An 18882-nucleotide genomic window follows, 5' to 3' on the forward strand; every position below is an offset into this window, starting at 1 on the left:
CGTCAAGGATTATATATGGGATGAACCTCTCCTTTATAAGAAATATAATAATGTGATTTATCGAAGATGTGTACTTGAGGAAGAGGTCAGAGATATCCTATTTCATTGTCATTCTTCATCTTATGGAGGACATTTGGGAAGTTCTAAGACAATAGCAAAAATTCTTCAAGCGGGCTTTTATTGGCCAACTCTATTTAAGGATACAAAGAAATTTGTACAGTCATGTGATCAATGTCAGAGAACTGAAAATATTACTAAGAGGAATGAAACACCACTGAATTACATACTTGAAGTAGAATTATTTGATGTATGGGGAATATATTTCATGGGCTCATTTCCTCTTTCATATGGGAACAAGTTTATTCTTGTAGCAGTGGATTATATTTCCAAATGGGTAGAAGCTATAGCCTCTCCTACAAGTGATGCAAGAACAGTTATCAAATTGTTTAGAAATATAATTTTTCCAAGATTTGACATGCCTAAAGCAGTCATTAGTGATGGTGGATCGCATTTTATAGAAAAACAGTTTGAAAATTTACTTAGAAAATATGGAGTGAGCCATAAAGTGGCAACGCCATATCATCCACAAACCAATGGGCAAGCTGAGATTTCTAACCGTGAGATTAAAGCCATACTAGAAAAAACAGTGTCTACTTCACGAAAGGATAGGTCATTAAAATTAGATGATGCCCTATGGGCGTATCGTACTGCATATAAGACTCCTATTGGAATGACTCCATTTCGGCTAGTTTATGGAAATCCTTGTCATCTTCCAATAGAATTAGAGCATAAAGCTTATTGGGTGATTACGAATTTAAACATGAATCTCAAGGAAGCAGGAGAAAAAAGGAAGCTTCAATTAAATGAGCTTGATGAATTGAGATTGGATGCATTTGAACATGCTAAATCTTATAAGGAAAGGACAAAGAAATAGCATGATCAACACATTCTTCGTAAAAGTTTTAAAGAGGGAGATCTAGTTTTATTGTTTAACTCAAAATTAAAGCTTTTTCCGAGGAAGCTTAAATCAAGGTGGGCAGGTCCATTCGAGGATAAAAAGGTTTATCCTTTTGGAGCCGTAGATATTTAGAATAAGGAACTTGGAATGATTAAAGTGAACGGCCAACGGTTGAAGGAATATATGCATGGTATGAAATTAGAAGACAAACAAAGGTTGTATTTTTCTGAACCTCGTCCTCCGGATTGATTTTGTGATTAGTTCCATTTCATTTTTTTTAGTAGTGTTTTTACTTTGTTCTTGTTTTGTTTTCAGGTTTAAACTTTACTTCCATGAGCTGGCCATGATTTCCTCATGGGCATGGAAGTATTGGAAAAGAAGGAAAGGAGAAAAATCATTATTTGGAGCAAAACAGAGCATGGTCGTGTGCTGTACACGGCCAGGCACATACTGCAAGAAGGGGAGATGCTCTGGCCGTGTCAACCTGACACGGTCGTGTGGAGTTCCCAAAGAAGAAAGTTTGCATGGCCATGTTCCAGACATGGCTGTGTGAAGAATCCAAAAAAGGAAACCTTCATGGCCGTGTCTCACACACGGCCGTGTGAGGAAACCAGCACAGAAGCCTGCACTGGCCGTGTCCCATGACAGGGTTGTGTGCTGATTCCAGAGAGGGAAATTTGTGAGGTTGTGTCCCAGACACGACCGTGCATAGACAACCGAAGAGAAGAAGGTCACAGCCGTGCCAGTTGGCACGGCCGTGTAAGATATCCCGAGAAAGAGATGGGCACGGTCGTGTCTTAGACACGACCGTGCAAAGGAAAAGATGGATAGGTCGTGCACTAATACACGACCCAGCCCATACCCTTAAGAGGGGTTAGGTCACGGGGTGTGTGCGGCACACGGCCGTGTACCGCCGCACACCCCTTTCTTTTTTTCTTCTCCCTTGTTACCTCTTTGTTTCTAGGGCTTCAAACTACTTTTTTCTAATTTTCTCATCTCATTCTTCTTTTGAAGGGCTAGAATCTCTTCTTCTATGGCAAATGTGATCAAGGAGAGTTCATCTACAAGAAAAGGGAAAGAGAAGATGGTTGCAATTAAAGAGAGAAACTCTTGTTTTAAAGGTATCTCTAACAATTTTGGTATTATTTTCTCTAGTGAGGAACAACAAATTAGGTATTCTTCCTTATGTAAATGTTCCCTTATGAGCACCAAGTTTATGGATGATACAACAATGGAAACATTAGGATTTAGGGACGATTTAAATTGGTTATTTGAGAGAATAGGTTGGAGTGGTTTAATGAATATGAAATATCCTACTTACCCTAGAATAGTTTTTAAATTTTTAAGTTCTATAATGATCAACAATGTTCAAGGTGGGGGAAAATTAAAATTTCGATTACTTAATGAAGATTATGAATGGACGATGAGTGATTTTAATACTTGTTTTGAGTTGCCACAGAATGATGTTTGTATAATTTTACCTAAGTTCGAAAATGCATGTTTTTGGCAACAAATTTCTAAACAATCACATTTTAACCCTTATAATTCTAGGGCTATTCACATCATAAACCCCATTTTCAAATATGCCTATTTGGTCATGAAAAACACTATATTTGGAAGAGAAGATAAAGAGGGATTGGTGAGACTTGTGGACTTGTATTGTTTATGGGCAATGGTTGAAAATGTACACATTAATTCTGGGTATTTCTTTCTTAAACATTTGGTTAAATTGGGTAAATCGGATTCCACCACACCTATTATTTTAGGAGGGTTGCTTACTCAATTGGTTTTAGTATTAGGTTGTGATTTGAGTGAACTAGAAATGATTAACAATTCTTGTAGTCTAGACTTGAATTCATGTTTAGCAATTAAGATGATAAGACGGGAAGAACATGGATTTAGTCTTCTTATTAAGAATGGTTTCCCTTTAAAATTACCTAATTATAATCTTACTACCATTCATATTAAAGAAAATTGGCGTTTAAAATTGGCATGTCAACAACCCAAAACTTTAGCATCTTTTGTTTCAAAATATGTTCCTTCAGTTAGTCGTGATGCCCATAGTTTTAATTTCCAAGAACTTCATTCTGTCTTGGATAATATTCATAATGATTTGGATTCGACTAACAAAGTTCTTACAAGTAAAGAGCATATGGAAGTGGAACAATTTTAAAAATTACAAGAATGTTTTAGAAGTGAGAGAGAATTGTGTGAGAAGATTTCTAGAATTATGAATTCTTATAGAGCTCATATGGAATTTAATGAGGATTTTAGGGGTTTTATGAAATTTCTGCAAGATGATTTGATAAATTGTTTAAATATCATAAATTTTTTAGAGATAGAGTGAAATGATTTGTTAAGGAATTTCCGCATCTTCCTGAATTTCTTGATCTTCCACCTCCTCCATCATATTGATTTCATCGGGACGATGAAAAGTTTAAGTTTGGGGGGTGTCAATAACCTGATATTTTTTTCTTTTTTTTAGTTTTATTTTGCATCTGTTCTTGCTTTGATTGCTTGTTTTTGACAGTCATTTGATTGTCTTTTGAAAAAGTTGTGGCATACATCTTGAGAACATCAAACTTCACTTTTATGCTTTCTTGTCTTCAAGTGAAAATGTTAGCACGTTCATTATCTAGTTCATGATGTTCAAATGATGCTAGTAGTATGCTTAATGAATTTCTTCTCTCTATCTTGAATAGCATGAAACAAGCTAAGTATCATATGGAGATGAGTTTTAGTTTTGGCATGACCTTAAGGATCTTATCTTCACTACACCTTTACTTGATGCTTGAATAGTTGATATCATTGAAATAGTCATGATTCATCTTGTTTGTTTAGTACTTGGTTATCATGGTGATTTCTCAAACTTCATTTTGGTTACTGGATGAGGCTCAAATCAATAAAGCTCATTTGGAAAAATCTAAATATCCCAACAAGTGTGCTAAAAGTGTATTTGTAAATAAGGTTTGCACAATGCAAATGCTTATGAAAAAAAAAATGAATGAATAAGAGATATAAAAAAATAGTTGTCGTGAGTGGAATCTAGTAAGTCACCCCTTTGAGACCGAGTTAGGTTACTGGGGAAATGACTGCTTAGTTTCTATTGATATTGAGCATGCCTTTGAGACCATGGGTTGATTGAGAAATATGAACCGAGTGTGTGGCAAGTAAGTGTCTATCACTGGTTACTTGTCTATCACCGGAAACATTAGGAATTCGAATTTGATGACGACTTGACTAGGACATAGATTGAAACTTAAAGATTTTTTGAGTTATTTTCGCACTGTGCACAAGATACTTATGCTTGGGTCATACTTAATTTGTTTCTATGATCATGCTTGCTAATGAAACTTTTTGATAGAATTTAGAAAATGCATTAGGGATATGAGTGCGTTGTAGAACATATGAATTTAGATTGCAACATTTTGCTTGAGGACAAGCAAAGGTTTAAGTCTGAGGGTGTGATGTGCATAGATTATGTACTCTTTTATGCATGTTTTGACGCACATTTACATACTTTGAGCATGCTTGATCTATGCATTTTCGTACTTCCAGCTTTCCTTTTAGCATATTTACTCTTTTTGTTCGGAGATCTGTTTTTGTGCATTTTCTATACGCAGGAGTCAAATTTGGTGAAGATTTCATATTCGAGGCCAAATCTGTGAGCAAAGCAAGGGAAGAAGGCACTTTACCTGAACCACACATGACCCTGCCATGGGGGGTTGCCCAGGTCGTGTGGAGATCACAGGCCATATGACTGCAGCAGGAAGAGAAGTGGTCATGGCCGTGTGAACCTCACACGGTCGTGCCAGGATTTGAAGAACTCAGAGCTGAAGAGGGACATGGCTGTGTAACCTTACACTATCGTGTAAGGTTTCCAGAGCCAAAGGGGTCTCAGGCCGTGTGCACTACACGGCCATGTAAAGTTTCCAGTGGCCAAGAAGACTCTGGCTGTGTGCACCACACGGTTATGCCAAGTTTTAAAGCCAAGGAAGCCTAGGCCGTGTGCACCATACGACCATGTGAGAGTTTCAGAGACCAGAGAAGCCTCGGCCGTGTGCATCACACGGTCATGTGAAGTTCCCAATGGCAGAGAAGGGAGTAGGTCGTGTGCACCACATGGTCGTGCTAGGTTTCCAGAGGCGAATGCAGCTCATGCCGTGTAGATCTACACGGCCATGTAAAGGGGTCATGGTAGATGCTTGCCACAACCGTGTCTCACACACGGCCGTGTAAGGTTGGCAGAGAGGAGAGTGGGCAGGGCCGTGTGAACCTCACATGGCCGTGCCACAGGGTCGTGTGGCGCCCAAACCTCTCCTCTATATAAACCCACGATGTATTCCATGTATCTATGCTGAGGAGATACGTATCCGATCCAGTACATGTTCTGTCAGATATATCAGTTCCTATTTAGCCTGACGTCACTTATGAGGAGGTTCCAGTGCAGATTCTGGACCATAGAGAGCGTCAGCTGCGGAACATGACTGTTCGACTGGTTAAAATCGGATGGCAGTATCATTCTGACGAGGAGGCTACTTGGGAGCTGGAGGATACGATCCGAGCTCGATATCCCCATATTTTTACTTGAGGTATGTGGGTTAGAGTTCCTTTCAGCATTTATGATTATATTCTAGTGTTTGTTTCTGGTTATAGCGAAATTTAGACACCAAATTTTTATTAGTAGGAGAGAATGTGAGAGATCGAAAAATTTAAATAAATAGGGTTATTTGAGAAAATAACCTTATAAAATTTTTCCAGAATTTTTAAAAATTTTCTGAGAATTTTTTGAAGCTCGAACGGAGGGTTTTGGAGGAGATCGATCGACGGACGCGGATAAAGCCTGTTTGAGATACCCGTTTAAGTGAGAAGATGTTTATTATATAAATTCCTTTTCTTTTTCTTTTTATTTCCTCCCCGAATCGCCGATCCACTCTCTCCACCCGGCCCTCTTCTTCCCGATCTCCCCTCTGCTCAAGCCGAACTCCCCTTCTTCTTCTTCTTCTTCTTCTTCTCGTCTCTTCTCCGACGCGACGCAGAGGCTGCGACAGCGACGCCACCAAGGGAAATTGATCGCCGGCGAGGGTCTTCAATCGGAGTTTTGAGAGAGAGGGGCTAGCTTCATCTGAGCTTTCTTCTTGCGGACCTGTGCCCTAGATCGCCGGGAGCCGGAAGCGTGCGTCGACACCACTGTCGTCGAGGACAAGGGTAGATTCTCTGTGCCCTAGCACTGGTTTCGATTCCTCCTCTTCTCTGGCTGACGGCGAGGTGCACAAGGTCGCCCTAGCAGCGATCTTGGAGGTAGGCGATTAATTAGGTTGTTTGATTTAGTGATCTCTGTTTTTGATCCTCATCCTCTTTGTGGTTGATTTAGGTTTCGGTTGAAGATGATGGGATCAATTGAGTTGTCGGGCAGAAGCTTGAAGGGTTGTTGTGCGATCTGTGATCTCCACTGATTGATTCCAGTGAGGTGAGGTTCTGTTCTGTGGAGTCTTCGTTTGATTCCGGCAACTCTACAACAGCAGCTTGATCAGAGCAGTGAGGTTCTGTTGCTGTGGTATTGGAAGTGTGATCTTTGTTTAATTCCTTCTTGATCCGATTGATTTTAGCAGTGAGGTTCTATTCTATTGAGGTTGTTCTTGGTTTTGACAGCCACTCCATTCAGTAGCTACTTGTTCCTACAACTCATTCAGTAGCTACTTGTTCCTGCAACGGCTGTGAATCTAGGTAAGATTAGGGTAATGGATCCTTGTTGTAGATGGTTACAAGATGTGCTAGCAAGAATTGTTAACTTAGGTTCATGTATTGAATTAGGGATACATTTGATTATTAGAAGAATTAGGTTTATGTGTAGATTTGTTTTAGGTTTAGATTTTTATCTAATTGATTGATTAGGGATTAGGTAACTAACCCTAATTAACCGTTGGATTCAATTAGGTAGATTGATGTTTAGTTTGATTAGGGTTTTGCCCTAATTTAGTTTTGGGGATTTTATTTAGCTATTCATTTGGATTTAGCTAAATAAAATATATATATTATTTTGATGCAGGACTCTGATTCGAGACGGGCATCTCGACCTTGGATTCGCATGAGAGTACCTTCTATTTGAGGCAGGTACCCTTTGACTTATCTCTTGATAGTGTCTTATGATATGTGCAGTTTATATATAATTACTAGTGATTGGTAGATTTATCACTTCCTTGGTTATAGTTATTCGATACCTGTAGGCGGTTATTAGTGATTGGTAGTTTAGCACTTCCCCTGATTTTAGTTTAGTTGATACCTGATACATGTTTCTACTGATAACTGCTATACCTTAGACTTATATGCTCTTATTTATTGTTATGTGTACCTATGCTCTTAGAGGTGATGATATGTAGTGCTTCTCTCTATACTGGATTAGTTACTAGACATACTTGTTATGTGTTTTTGGATTTGTGTTGCTTATATCATTGTTATATATATGCGTTTATCTTACTGGCACCGATATATGAAGGAGGATATGTTCAGGTATGACATATTGTAGCATCATGCACCATTCCGCATGATTGCATGCCGGGCGATTGATGACTCCATTGTTGTTGAGCTCATCGGCCGGCTACATGGGACTGCGCACATCGTGACCACTGCATGGGTAGTGGTACAGCACCCAGGGTGTGTATGGCAGTTGCCCTGTGGTGCTCCGCTGGTCCGCTCATGGGTAGTGTGACTGCAGCGTGGTAGCACGCAGGGGTCCGTCCCCGTCATCGTGTACCGGGAGATGAGAGCATTGCACTCCCTCATTATGATTTGAGGTAGGAGGATAGGTATACTTCGGCAGCATCCCGTCCACTTGGTCACTCATCAAGAGTAGTGACGGCAGAGTGCACGGTGTCACAGCCTTACCCACTCGGTCTCACCATCGCGTGTGAGATGGCTGACTGACGTCAGGGGTGACCATGTCATATTGTGCATCATATGCACAGATAACATTTATTGTGATTGTTGCATATTGGATGATGCACTTTGGTGACTGCATATGATTGACATGCATACAGGATACATGCTTATTTGCTCTGACTATCTTTATCTGTGTATGTCCACAGTCATTTGCTCAAGCCTTGCAGGTGAGTACAGTTTATTTCAGTATTGCATTTCTTACTATTCTTGCAGTAAACTGTATTACATGCCTATTGTTGGTTACTGCAGTTTATTCAGTTATGCATACCTGTTATACTGTTAGGAGACTGTACTATATGTTGTACTGTTAGGATACTGTACCGTAGGATTGTTGTTGTTAGTTATATGTTGCTGTACATACCTATTGGATTACTTACTGAGTTCTATAGACTCGCACCGTTATATCAGGTTGAGGCCGTCTGGAGAGATTCCAATCGCTAGCCCCTTGTCGCGACGATTTCTTGTTGTTGATTTCTGTTATTGTTTTTATGCATATACCGGTGATGTGGGTTTTGTATTGTGGACTTTATGTTGAACATTCGGGTTTGCTACTTTTGTTTTCCACTGCGGATATTTTCATTACTTCGTAGATTTCGTTTTCTTCGTTGTAGTGGAGTAGACTGTTTTACATATATCTACGATGATTTCTATATCGTCTTTCCTTATTAAACTGCGTGGATTGATTATATATATATAACCGTGTGGAATGATTATATAAACTGCGTGGTTTGTTTAGTATTTGTATTGTGTTGATTCTGGCTGTGTGGGCCGAGGTATTGATATATGTATATGAGGATTCATATTGTCACCCGTACAGGGGAGATGTTGCCGAAATTTCTTCTGACAGGGACTACCTGGGGCGTGACAATATTTTTGGTATCAGAGCGAGTTTTACGATACTTGCTAGGCATTTTGGATATTTCGGTATTTGGGATTTGTACGGATTTCCGTCGATTTTCTCGTTTTGGAATTCTGAGGTATATTTGACGAGGTTTTCTATTTGGGAGTTAAGTAGCAACAGGACATCTCCAGACGGCAAATAGGTAAAATAGGTAATTTTATAGTTTTCATACCTATAGTAATATCTGGGTAACATTTTATTTCCAGATATGACACATACACGTGTTCTGGTACTGAGACGTGGTCGTCCACGTAAGAGGGCAATAGATTCTCCAGAGACAGAGTCTCCAGAGAGATCTGCTGGGGTTGAGCCTGTCCGTCAAGGACAGACTCCTCAGGTTATTGGGAGCACGTCAGGTCCTCAGATTCCGACGGTTCTAACCTCAGAGGTATCTACCTCGACTGTACCGTCACTGGTACCACCGTCGGCATATTCGGCCCCTCCCCCATCAGTAGTACCCGCAGTGTACCCGGCACCCCCTCTAGCCGTACCTGCTACTGTGTACTCGGCACCACAGACATCTGTGCTGATTACTACATACTCGGTATCCGCACCAGCAGTATCGATTGCTTCTTACTCGGTACCGCCCACTGTACATTCGGTCGCTCCTACTTATGTCTACTCCGTATTTCCTCCAGCAGTACCCACCCCAGTTTATGGGGCAACACCAGTGGTACCTCTTCCGACTGATCCATTAGTACCACCCATAAGATCAACTCCAGTGATTCTGCCCAGTTCTGCAATGATATCTACGGATATGGTTGCTGCACGAGCACGGATCCCAGTCTTGGCGGAGTCGGTGAAAAGTCAATTCACGCTATTTCGCGGGGAGACTGATCCGAGCGTGGCTCAATCTTGGATAGAGTCTGTGGAGCGGACATTCTTTTACATGACCTGCTCCGAGTGGGAGAAAGCTGAGCTGGCTACTTTCCACTTACAAGACGGGGCAGAGATCTGGTGGGACACGCAGCGCTCGATTATAAGCGAGCAGCATATTACATGGGCGAGATTTAGGGAGGTATTCGAGAGTTAGTATTTTCCCCGGGCGTATCAGATGACACGTCGGCAGGATTTTTTGAGTCTTCGGTAGAATAACCACTCAGTAATGGAATATAATGTCGAATTTAATTGGTTAGCCAGATTCTATCCTGAGTTGGTTGCCAAAGATAGATCTTGTATGTTTCAGTTTGTCCAGGGACTAGACGGGCATCTTCAAGTGAAGATTGCCGGTTTTCATAGTTCGCATTCCTTTATATCTCATACATTTATGAGAGAGATTGGTAGACTACCTTCTCATAGACCGCGGTGACTGATCGTCTCCTTACCATCTGGTGATACCTTGGATGTCACTCAGGAGGTCAGAGGTTGCCCATTAGACTTTGGTAGCATTATACTCACTGTAGATTTGTTAATACTGGAAATGGTCAAATTCGACATTATTCTTGGCATGGATTGACTATCAGCATATCATGCCACGGTTGATTGCCAGAAGAAGGTGGTCACTTTTCGACCTCCGAACCAACCCTCGTGGGATTTCACTGCATTAGAGACGATGGGATATCGACCATTTCTGCGATACAGGCTCAGAAATTGTTGTCATATGGATGCCAGGGATTTCTATTGTCGTTGATTAATGTTGACGACAGCAGTAGTCCTCAGCTCTCAGACGTTCCAGTGGTCCGAGAGTATTCGGACGTATTTCCAGACGAGCTACCAGGTTTGCCTCCCCGAAGCAAGTGGAGTTTGCTATTGAGCTGATTCCGAGAACTGTGCCAACATCGAAAGCTCCTTATCGTATGACACTGAAAGAGTTGGATGAACTAAAAGTTCAACTCCAGGAGTTATTAGATAGGGGATTTATTCGCCCTAGTGTATCTCCGTGGGGTTCTCCTATACTATTCGTCAAGAAGAAGGATGGTACTCTGAGGTTGTGCATCAATTATAGGCAGCTGAATGCAGTGACTATAAGAATCGAGGATTTATTTGATTAGCTCAGAAATACATCAGTGTATTCTAAGATTGATCTGCGGTTTGGATATCATCAACTGAGAGTCAAGGATTCTGATATTCAGAAGACAACATTCCGCACTAGATACGGACATTACGAATTTTTGGTAATACCATTTGGGCTTACCAATGCTCCAGCAGTATTTATGGATTTGATGAATCATATTTTTCTGGAGTATCTAGATCAGTTTGTTATTGTGTTTATCGATGACATATTGATCTACTCTCGTTCCGAGGAGGAACATGCGCAACATCTTCGCATCGTCTTGGAGGACTTATTGAGGTCTTGTGTTATGGACTTTGGAGGCAGCTGGGAGGACAACCTGCCATTGGTGGAATTCGCCTACAACAACAGCTATCATTCGGCTATCCAGTTGGGCCGTTAGTGGGGCCGCCCATGGGACTGAGGGGCCGCCAAATGGGCCGCCAGTTGGGCCGCCCAAGGGGCCGATGGGCCGGGCCGTTACAATAAAAGGCGTCTTTTTATTGTAACGACCCGACCCCTCGACCCCTTGGGCGGCCCAACTGGCGACCCCTTATGTCGTCGACCGACGACCCTCAGCCGTGCCGTTACTCACTAGGTCTTTCCACCCCTGGCCAGTGGATTTTTGCCTTCCCTAGGATTCGAAAAACAAAAGAGCACTAAGTCGAAAAACAAAACAAAAATGATTGCCTCTTGTGTTGGTATTTCAAGATCTATACAAAGAAAACGAACTAGTTATGATGCAGAAACAAACAACTAGTTATATCTTTCTTTGTAGATTCAACGACCTCTTGATCTTCTATTGTATTCCTCTTCACCTCTTGGACGTCGTGTGGGCGACGATCTTCCAAGATGCAAAGCCACCCGAGCCTTCTTCCTTTCCTTACAAGTTTCGACCACCTTCCACCAAAGGGAACTAGGATGCAACACCTCCTTTTCTTCTTCTTCTTCTTCTTCTCCAAGCAAAACTAGCCACCAATGTCTCTCCAAGGATTGATGCCGCAGGCCACAAAGAAGAGGAAAGGAAAAGAGGAAGGGCCGGCCACCAAGGATGGAAGAGGAGAATAGAATAGGTTGTGTGTGTCCCATGAAGGCAACTAGTCGACTCAATTGTCATCTAGCTAGATAGTGCCGTCAATGTGGTTGAAAAAATTACAATTTTTCTTATATTTTTCCTTGTATTAACTGTGAATGGTAGGATTCCTATTAATCTTATCCTCTTTTTAGATTATTGTATTGACTATTTCGAAATTTCAAGATTATTCTTTATTGAAATGTATTTAGTGCACTCGGTACCTTCAGTATCTTATGTTGAACTCTAGAAGACGCTTTAATGTTTTATGCACTTCTTTCGAGAGTAAATACAAGCTTCTAAGATCGCCCTGCTACTGATCCAGTGGATGAAGTCATTCTGTATCATGTAAAGGCTAAAGAATGAGGTAAAAGTTGATATGGTAAAAGGTGATTCGCTTGCTTTCAATATTCCTGTTAATCTATTTTTAGGTTAACACAGAGGAGGTAAATTACAAGTGACTATTAACTATTAGTATGTATAACCAAGGCATGAAGAAGATATGTTCAGACACATCAAGTTTTGATCCTAAAATTTAATGTGATAATATTTCATATCTCAATTAGAATGAGGTAAAAATTGATCATGCAACCAATGTAGATTGCTATCCAAAGAGCAGCTAAGAAATGATTTAAGTATTCAAGTGGAGGTTTATCTCCTCGTCCTCTGCCTATACAACATTTGTTTTAAATCTCTCTATCTCAATATATATTATTTATTAGCAATATGAACCCAAGTGATATCAACTTGCTAAATATATATAGAAATTTGTAAAATAATAAATAAATTTATATTATTTAATTCAATAACTAATTAAATAAATTTAAAATATAAAAATTACAAATAATGAAATAGTTTGAATTAAAGTTGGATAACATAAGTTAAGTTTAAATTAAGCTCAATCAAATTTAAATAATTATTTTAATGACTTAATCCATTTTTAGGATCGGATTGATTTGACTCATCAAATAAGTTTAAAAATCAACCCAATCGGTCATTCATGATTCCTTGTGTTACTCAGAGAACCCATTAGTCAAATTAAAAATGGGTTGGACACAACAAAACTCCTCATCGGGCCGACCCAATCACGATCCTGTTGGATCGATTCTAATGTCTTTTGTTCGACTAGAGGGATCTGCATCTCACGTTCCTCGCCCATTCGCCTTTTGTGTTCTTGCGGAGAGAATTCGATTTGAGGTCCTGCCGCGCAAACTCAAGTAGATTCATCGCCATGTTTTGAGATTGTTTCGGAATTAGGGTTTGCATTCTTGAGTTGTTCCGACCTATTCAGCTGCTGACAGCACCCACGGCAACCTATGGGTTAATTTTCTCATCTTTCGTTTAATTTCGTTGTTGTTATGGATATGTGAGTCGTAACGGAGACTGCTCCCAGATGGAATTGTGATTAGGTGACAGAATAGACTTTTTGTTTTCGAAAAATGAGACGGAAAAAAAAACGTTGTGAGATGTGGTTCCTCAAAAGTTCCAAAGGCATTAAGATCAATTTATGACGAATTAATTGGGGAAAGACACCTTCTTTTTTTTTTTTTTTACCTAGTGCTAGTCTTGATGCTCTTCTTGGTTTTTATTTGCTGTTTCATTCTCAATTGGAGGTTGGAGACAGGGTAGTCAAATCATCCTCCAACACATTTATCTCAACACTTACAATGGTTCATGTGGATCGTTATGGAACCTATAATAGTCACTTGTTTTCAAAGTTATCTGCACAATAGTTGACACCAATTTACATCGATATGCTAAATTTGGTGCATTTAAAGTGATATTTTATACTGCTCATCTATGGAGAAGTGTACTTTTATTTTATGGATCACCAAGAGTGTATGTTCTGCATGTGAATTGTGTTGCTTTTGCAAACTTTATATCATTGAAAATTGGATATATTAGCATATCTATTCAGCTTTAATGGGTTTGGGAAAATATAAAATCTCTGCAAGCTTACATTTTACAACAGATCCCCAGTTGGGTTTGATAATATTATGAAATCTCAGTATTTTTTATTTGTGGATTTCATGTAATACTTTTTCTGGCTGTCCATGTCTCTTATGTACGATAACAATAAATTATGATACAATACTAAAATTTGTACAGAATACAGGATGACTGAAGTAGTTGTCAACACTGATCCTGGAAAAAAGAGGCGTTTGCCTTCATGGATGGAAAGGTCAAACTCTGTGAATGAAACAGGCAACTATTGTGAAACAAATGGATCTTCACTATCAGAAAAGAAACCTGACATACTGGATGGTGGTTTTCAAAGAAACTCAATTGCCAAAACCCAGAAAAATAAACCAACTGATGACGTTCTTACTTTAAGTGAACCTGAAACTGTTGAGAGTAACAAAGCTGCACAAAGAAAGACAAAAACAAGTAAAATAAACGTAGCCAAAGATAATTCCTTGTCTAAATATGGAACTACTAAAACAAATATTGAGGAAGATGTGGGAACTCTAAAAAAAGTGGCTTATGGGACTGCTACAAAGACTAAAGTTAGAAAATCTAAAAGGCAAAAATGTGATGAAGTTGCTTGCCCTCCAGCGAATGACAATGTAATAGGAATCACAGTTGATGATTTGGTGCGCATTGCAGAAGAGGTACTTATGACTTTATGTTTTTTCTTGTAGGTATTGATTGGTTGTGCATGCCTATCCTATTATTTGCATAAGTTTTTTCAAGCAATTTATTGTAGTCATACTGTTGCACCATTTAATCTCATCAAGCATGTTAATTTATGGAAAATTATTAGATTTGGTTATCCCTAGTTAGTCCTCTATAATCTTATTATTATAATTTAGAATATGCATCCCTTGGTCTTGCATGATTACAAGTAGGTCACCAAAACTTCTACATGTAGATTTGAGCTTAACATTTATACTTTCACATGTCTCATCAACCAAATCAATCTTATTTGCAAACAACATGCAACATAGTAACACATCTTGGATGTATCTAGTGAGTTCATCCATGACTAGTGTAAAAAACTATGAACTTAGAGTTGATCCTTAATGTAACCATATCTTTATAGGAAACATTTTAGTTAATCCTTTAGGAGTCTTCACTTTTATCATTACATTCTCATAAATATTCTTAATTATTTAAATATACGCTACGCTAATATTTTTTTTTAATTCTCCATATAATTTCCTTCAGGACTCTATCATAAGTTTTTTTTTCGATGAATGAACGCCATGGGTAAGTTTTGCCTCTTTTCCCATAACTTTATTGTTGACCTTTCATGCATGATTCCAAATTGACTTTTAGTCATCTTGTTCTCCTTAATCGGTTTTCTATCCTTCTTTCTCAAAGTTTTATAATATGACTCATTAGGTAATGCCTCTATAAGTAGTATAATTTTGTGCGTTTCCTTTTTTATACAGGGGACTACCCTCTACTAAAATTTGACTTTTTTTCATTTTCAATATTAGATTGAACAACTTCACAAGTCATTTAAAATCCTACTTCCCTAGGCATTTTCATACCTCTATAGGAATATCATTTGGTCTAACTACTTTTCCATTTTGTATCTCATTTAACATCAAATTGACTAGCATATAAACTTCTTTAAGCATATTAAGCACATACTTTTTTTATGAGATATAAATGTCTTTAGCAACTTCTATATCATAAAAGGACTTTAGATTGCTTAAATCTTCGCTTAAAATTGTCGTGAAGGATAAATTTTATCCTTGTGATTTTGCAATGTCATCATTAGTAATCTTATGTTGAAGTCAGGAGTCTCCACAATCATTAGTCTCAAATGCATAAGTGCAATGGGAAAGGAATCTAGCACGAGTGGTAAGGCTTCACACTCAAGGGAGGTGACTGCCTTTGTTTGTTGGTTTTGCCGGTACCTAGCATGCGAGGGAATCAATGTTAAGCACTGGGAAGGTAGATGAGGCTTTTGTTGTTCGCCATATAATCCTTCAACCTTTTCTAATTAGATTTGTCAACGCTATAGTCTTGATAGCTCTGGTTAGAGGGGTTGGTGTACAAGGGTTGGTTGAGTGGGGGAGTAGTCATTTACGTGAGGAATTGGGGTTGGAAAACCACATAAAGCGGCAAGTTTTAAGGTGGGGAGGAGGAGATTGAGTCGCTCTGTCCACTTGTAATGGAGATGAGATCGCGGGCCTTGGATTTGGTTGAGTCAATTAAGGAGACTTCAACACTGCCATTAGGAGGGTTGACCACATGTTGTGTAGCGAGGGCAGCAACATGAATGGGAGGCGACAATATCCAATCCATATGGAGGGTTTGCTGGATTAACAACCAAACCACCTAGGGGCGGTTGCTACTTCATGGACATAGAGCACATGAGAGGGAGAAGGGTTATAGAGATCTAATAAAAAATATTATAAAAAATCCCTTGGATTTTTTTTATTAAACTAGGCCCTCAGTGTTTTTTTTTTTAAAAAAAGGTATAGCAAAACCGATGTAAGTTAGGAGTCGGCTCTTCGCTTAAATCAATTTGAGTAGACAGTTGGGAAATATTAGACATGGGTGTTGGAGAAGCTACCACAGGCAACAAATTAGCTTGTTGTTTATAGGATCTAACGATATGGCCTTGATGCCTCTCCCTAAGAGCAGTTCGTCATGCTATCCCTAACTGTGGCATGCATACAAAAATAGGCAAAAATCAAAGGGGGGCTCCTAGTTATCAGAATTGTCAAAAGGGTGTCCGTCCTTTTTAAAACGTCAAAACAACACCTTTTTTTTTTTTTTTTTTTTCAAAAATACCCTTATTTTATACTGTTGTAGGAACCAGAGTAACTATTACATGTAAAATTAAGTCATTTTTTAAATTTTAATTTGGTCAAAAATACTATATATAGAGCACTTTTATATAAAAAAAATTCTTTATCAACTTGCTTAATCTTGATTAAATTGCTTTTAAAAGGTCAAGAGCATTGTAAAAAGGTTAAAATAGTTTTAAGTAGTTGCTACAATAATTTTACTATGATTTTGATTATTTTGAAGTGATTTTGATTACAATTAAGCAATTTTGACCAAGTTCGTAAAAGAGATTTTTGATATAAAAATGATTTATATATAGATTTTTTTGACCGAGTTGAATCCATTTAATTTTTACATGTTGTAGCTGTTACTCCGTGCCTACTATAACACTGGAATAAGGGCATTTTCAGTACGATAAATATGGTGTGGTGCTCTTTTGACTCTTACAAGCAAGGAGATATTTAGATAATTAAAAATGTCCTTTTAATTTTTGCCCTACAAGAATATTCCTCCTACTTATTCAACCAGGGCATTTTATGTAATGCTTTGGATCACTTTAAATGTGAGATGAGCCATAGCATCTGTATGACAAAGTGTCATAGGCATAGGCAGAGAGATCTCGCTCCTTAGTGGATCCCCATTGGTTGTGAATATCATCAACATAATGATCTCCTACTAATTGGCCTTCCATCAATCACCACCATCACAGGCCGTTGATTGCTCCATCATTAGAAATATAGGGAGGCATTGGCAGTAGCTCAAGGGGCGAGCAGAAGCTTGAGATAGTCAAGAAAGATGGCATGTGCGGATGGAGAACAAAAAGAAGCTGGATCCTAGATTCTTGGTGCTCTAATACCATGTTAATTTAGGGAAAACTATTAGGATTAACTACTCCTAAGGAGTCTCCTGCACCCCCGTCTATACATTTTGTAATCTTACATATAGATTCCTAGATACATATATAATTATAAGTAGGTTCTAACAGATCTATTTGATACTAGTATCGACATATACATTCTGAGGTATTTGCATAATTACAAGTAGGGCCCATCAAATCTGTGATACTAGTGTCAACTGCCTCAATCTTTTGACACATCAACATACATTTTATGCTGCTCTTATCTTCTATAGCGCTAATGCTTTCAGGGTCCCTTTTTTCTATTAACAGGACATCATTTGTAAGTCTCTTTTACCACTGCATTTCTGCTTATTACTGAATTACTTTCACCATCCATTGCAGTATGTAAATGCTGATAGGCAGAGACAACTTGAATGCTTAACTTCAAAGGAACAATTGCAGACACATCCTTCAATCTCTTCTGTTTCCAGCGCATGCGGTCCACACCTGGATTCTGGATCCAACAAAACCCTATCCAGATGCACTGAAATGCCAACTTCCAATCATTTCACTTGCCATTTTTTCGAGGCAAAGAATTCTGAATCTGAAACATCAGCAGCAAATGCCCCCCAAACAGGAGATTCTGCCCAGAATATGTTGGATCTCCTTTTGGGTCCTCTCCTGAAGAAACCTAAATCTGAAGACTATGAAGCAGCAACATCTGCTAAAGAACATATTGCCTTCAGCTATACAACTATCAAGCCATCCACCACAAGAAAGGAAATCTGGAAAAATGATGCAGTTCTGACAAAAAAGAAGAGCAGTTTGAGGGATAAGGTGGCTATGTTACTTGACTAAGTTCTGTGCTCATACGCAATCAAAACCTATGTAAAAATACAAGATATGTATTGGAGCAACGTATAAGTAATTGTAATTCTATGGAATATTTCTTCCATGGTAGAAATGTCTACAGTTTGTATTTCAGAAAAATTAAAATTTATAAACCCTTGTACAGAGATGTTATTACATGAAAACTTCAGTTCTATCAATTGTGTTAATAACATCTGTACAGAGATGTTATTACAGAGAATGCTACGAGGAAAGATTATATCGCATGGAATTTATTAACAATAAACCGTTGCAGTAGTGAGTGTATTACAACAACAATTTCATCACAAGTTAATTTTGCCAATCCTATTAACGAATCTCCTTCAACCAATACTTCTTTTAAACAGCGCACTCATTTAAGCGATTTTCTCCAAAATCTTAGACAAAACTACTACAAACGTGAACTGTAACCTAAAGAGACATTTATCAAGCTCCCGGATACGGTGCAACTGTAAGACACTAATTGGATACTCAAAGCACCATGATTTGAGCCTCAACTAGAATATTCACGGGCACTTAATTTGGAGGAAAAGACTATGTCGAGGGA

General features: G+C 38.9%; 1 protein-coding gene across 6 annotated transcripts; it reads left to right on the forward strand.

The window, feature by feature from the left end:
- The first annotated feature begins 5872 nt into the window (after window positions 1-5872).
- LOC121967294 lies at window positions 5873-18496 on the forward strand. Of its 6 annotated transcripts, none has more exons than XM_042517425.1 (6): window positions 5873-6259; window positions 6333-6515; window positions 6611-6685; window positions 7008-7072; window positions 13970-14472; window positions 17850-18496. In XM_042517425.1, exons 5-6 carry the CDS (start codon window positions 13978-13980, stop codon window positions 18303-18305), a joined length of 951 nt encoding a protein of 316 aa, XP_042373359.1. In that variant the 5' UTR covers window positions 5873-6259; window positions 6333-6515; window positions 6611-6685; window positions 7008-7072; window positions 13970-13977; the 3' UTR covers window positions 18306-18496. The 6 variants fall into 6 exon arrangements, with proteins under 6 accessions (XP_042373359.1, XP_042373356.1, XP_042373354.1 ...); XM_042517422.1 differs by having other exon boundaries at window positions 13977-14472; XM_042517420.1 differs by having other exon boundaries at window positions 7008-7068.
- Window positions 18497-18882: the final 386 nt, after the last annotated feature.

This window comes from Zingiber officinale, chromosome 3B, assembly GCF_018446385.1.
Source record: "Zingiber officinale cultivar Zhangliang chromosome 3B, Zo_v1.1, whole genome shotgun sequence".
Taxonomy (NCBI): Eukaryota; Viridiplantae; Streptophyta; class Magnoliopsida; order Zingiberales; family Zingiberaceae; genus Zingiber; species Zingiber officinale.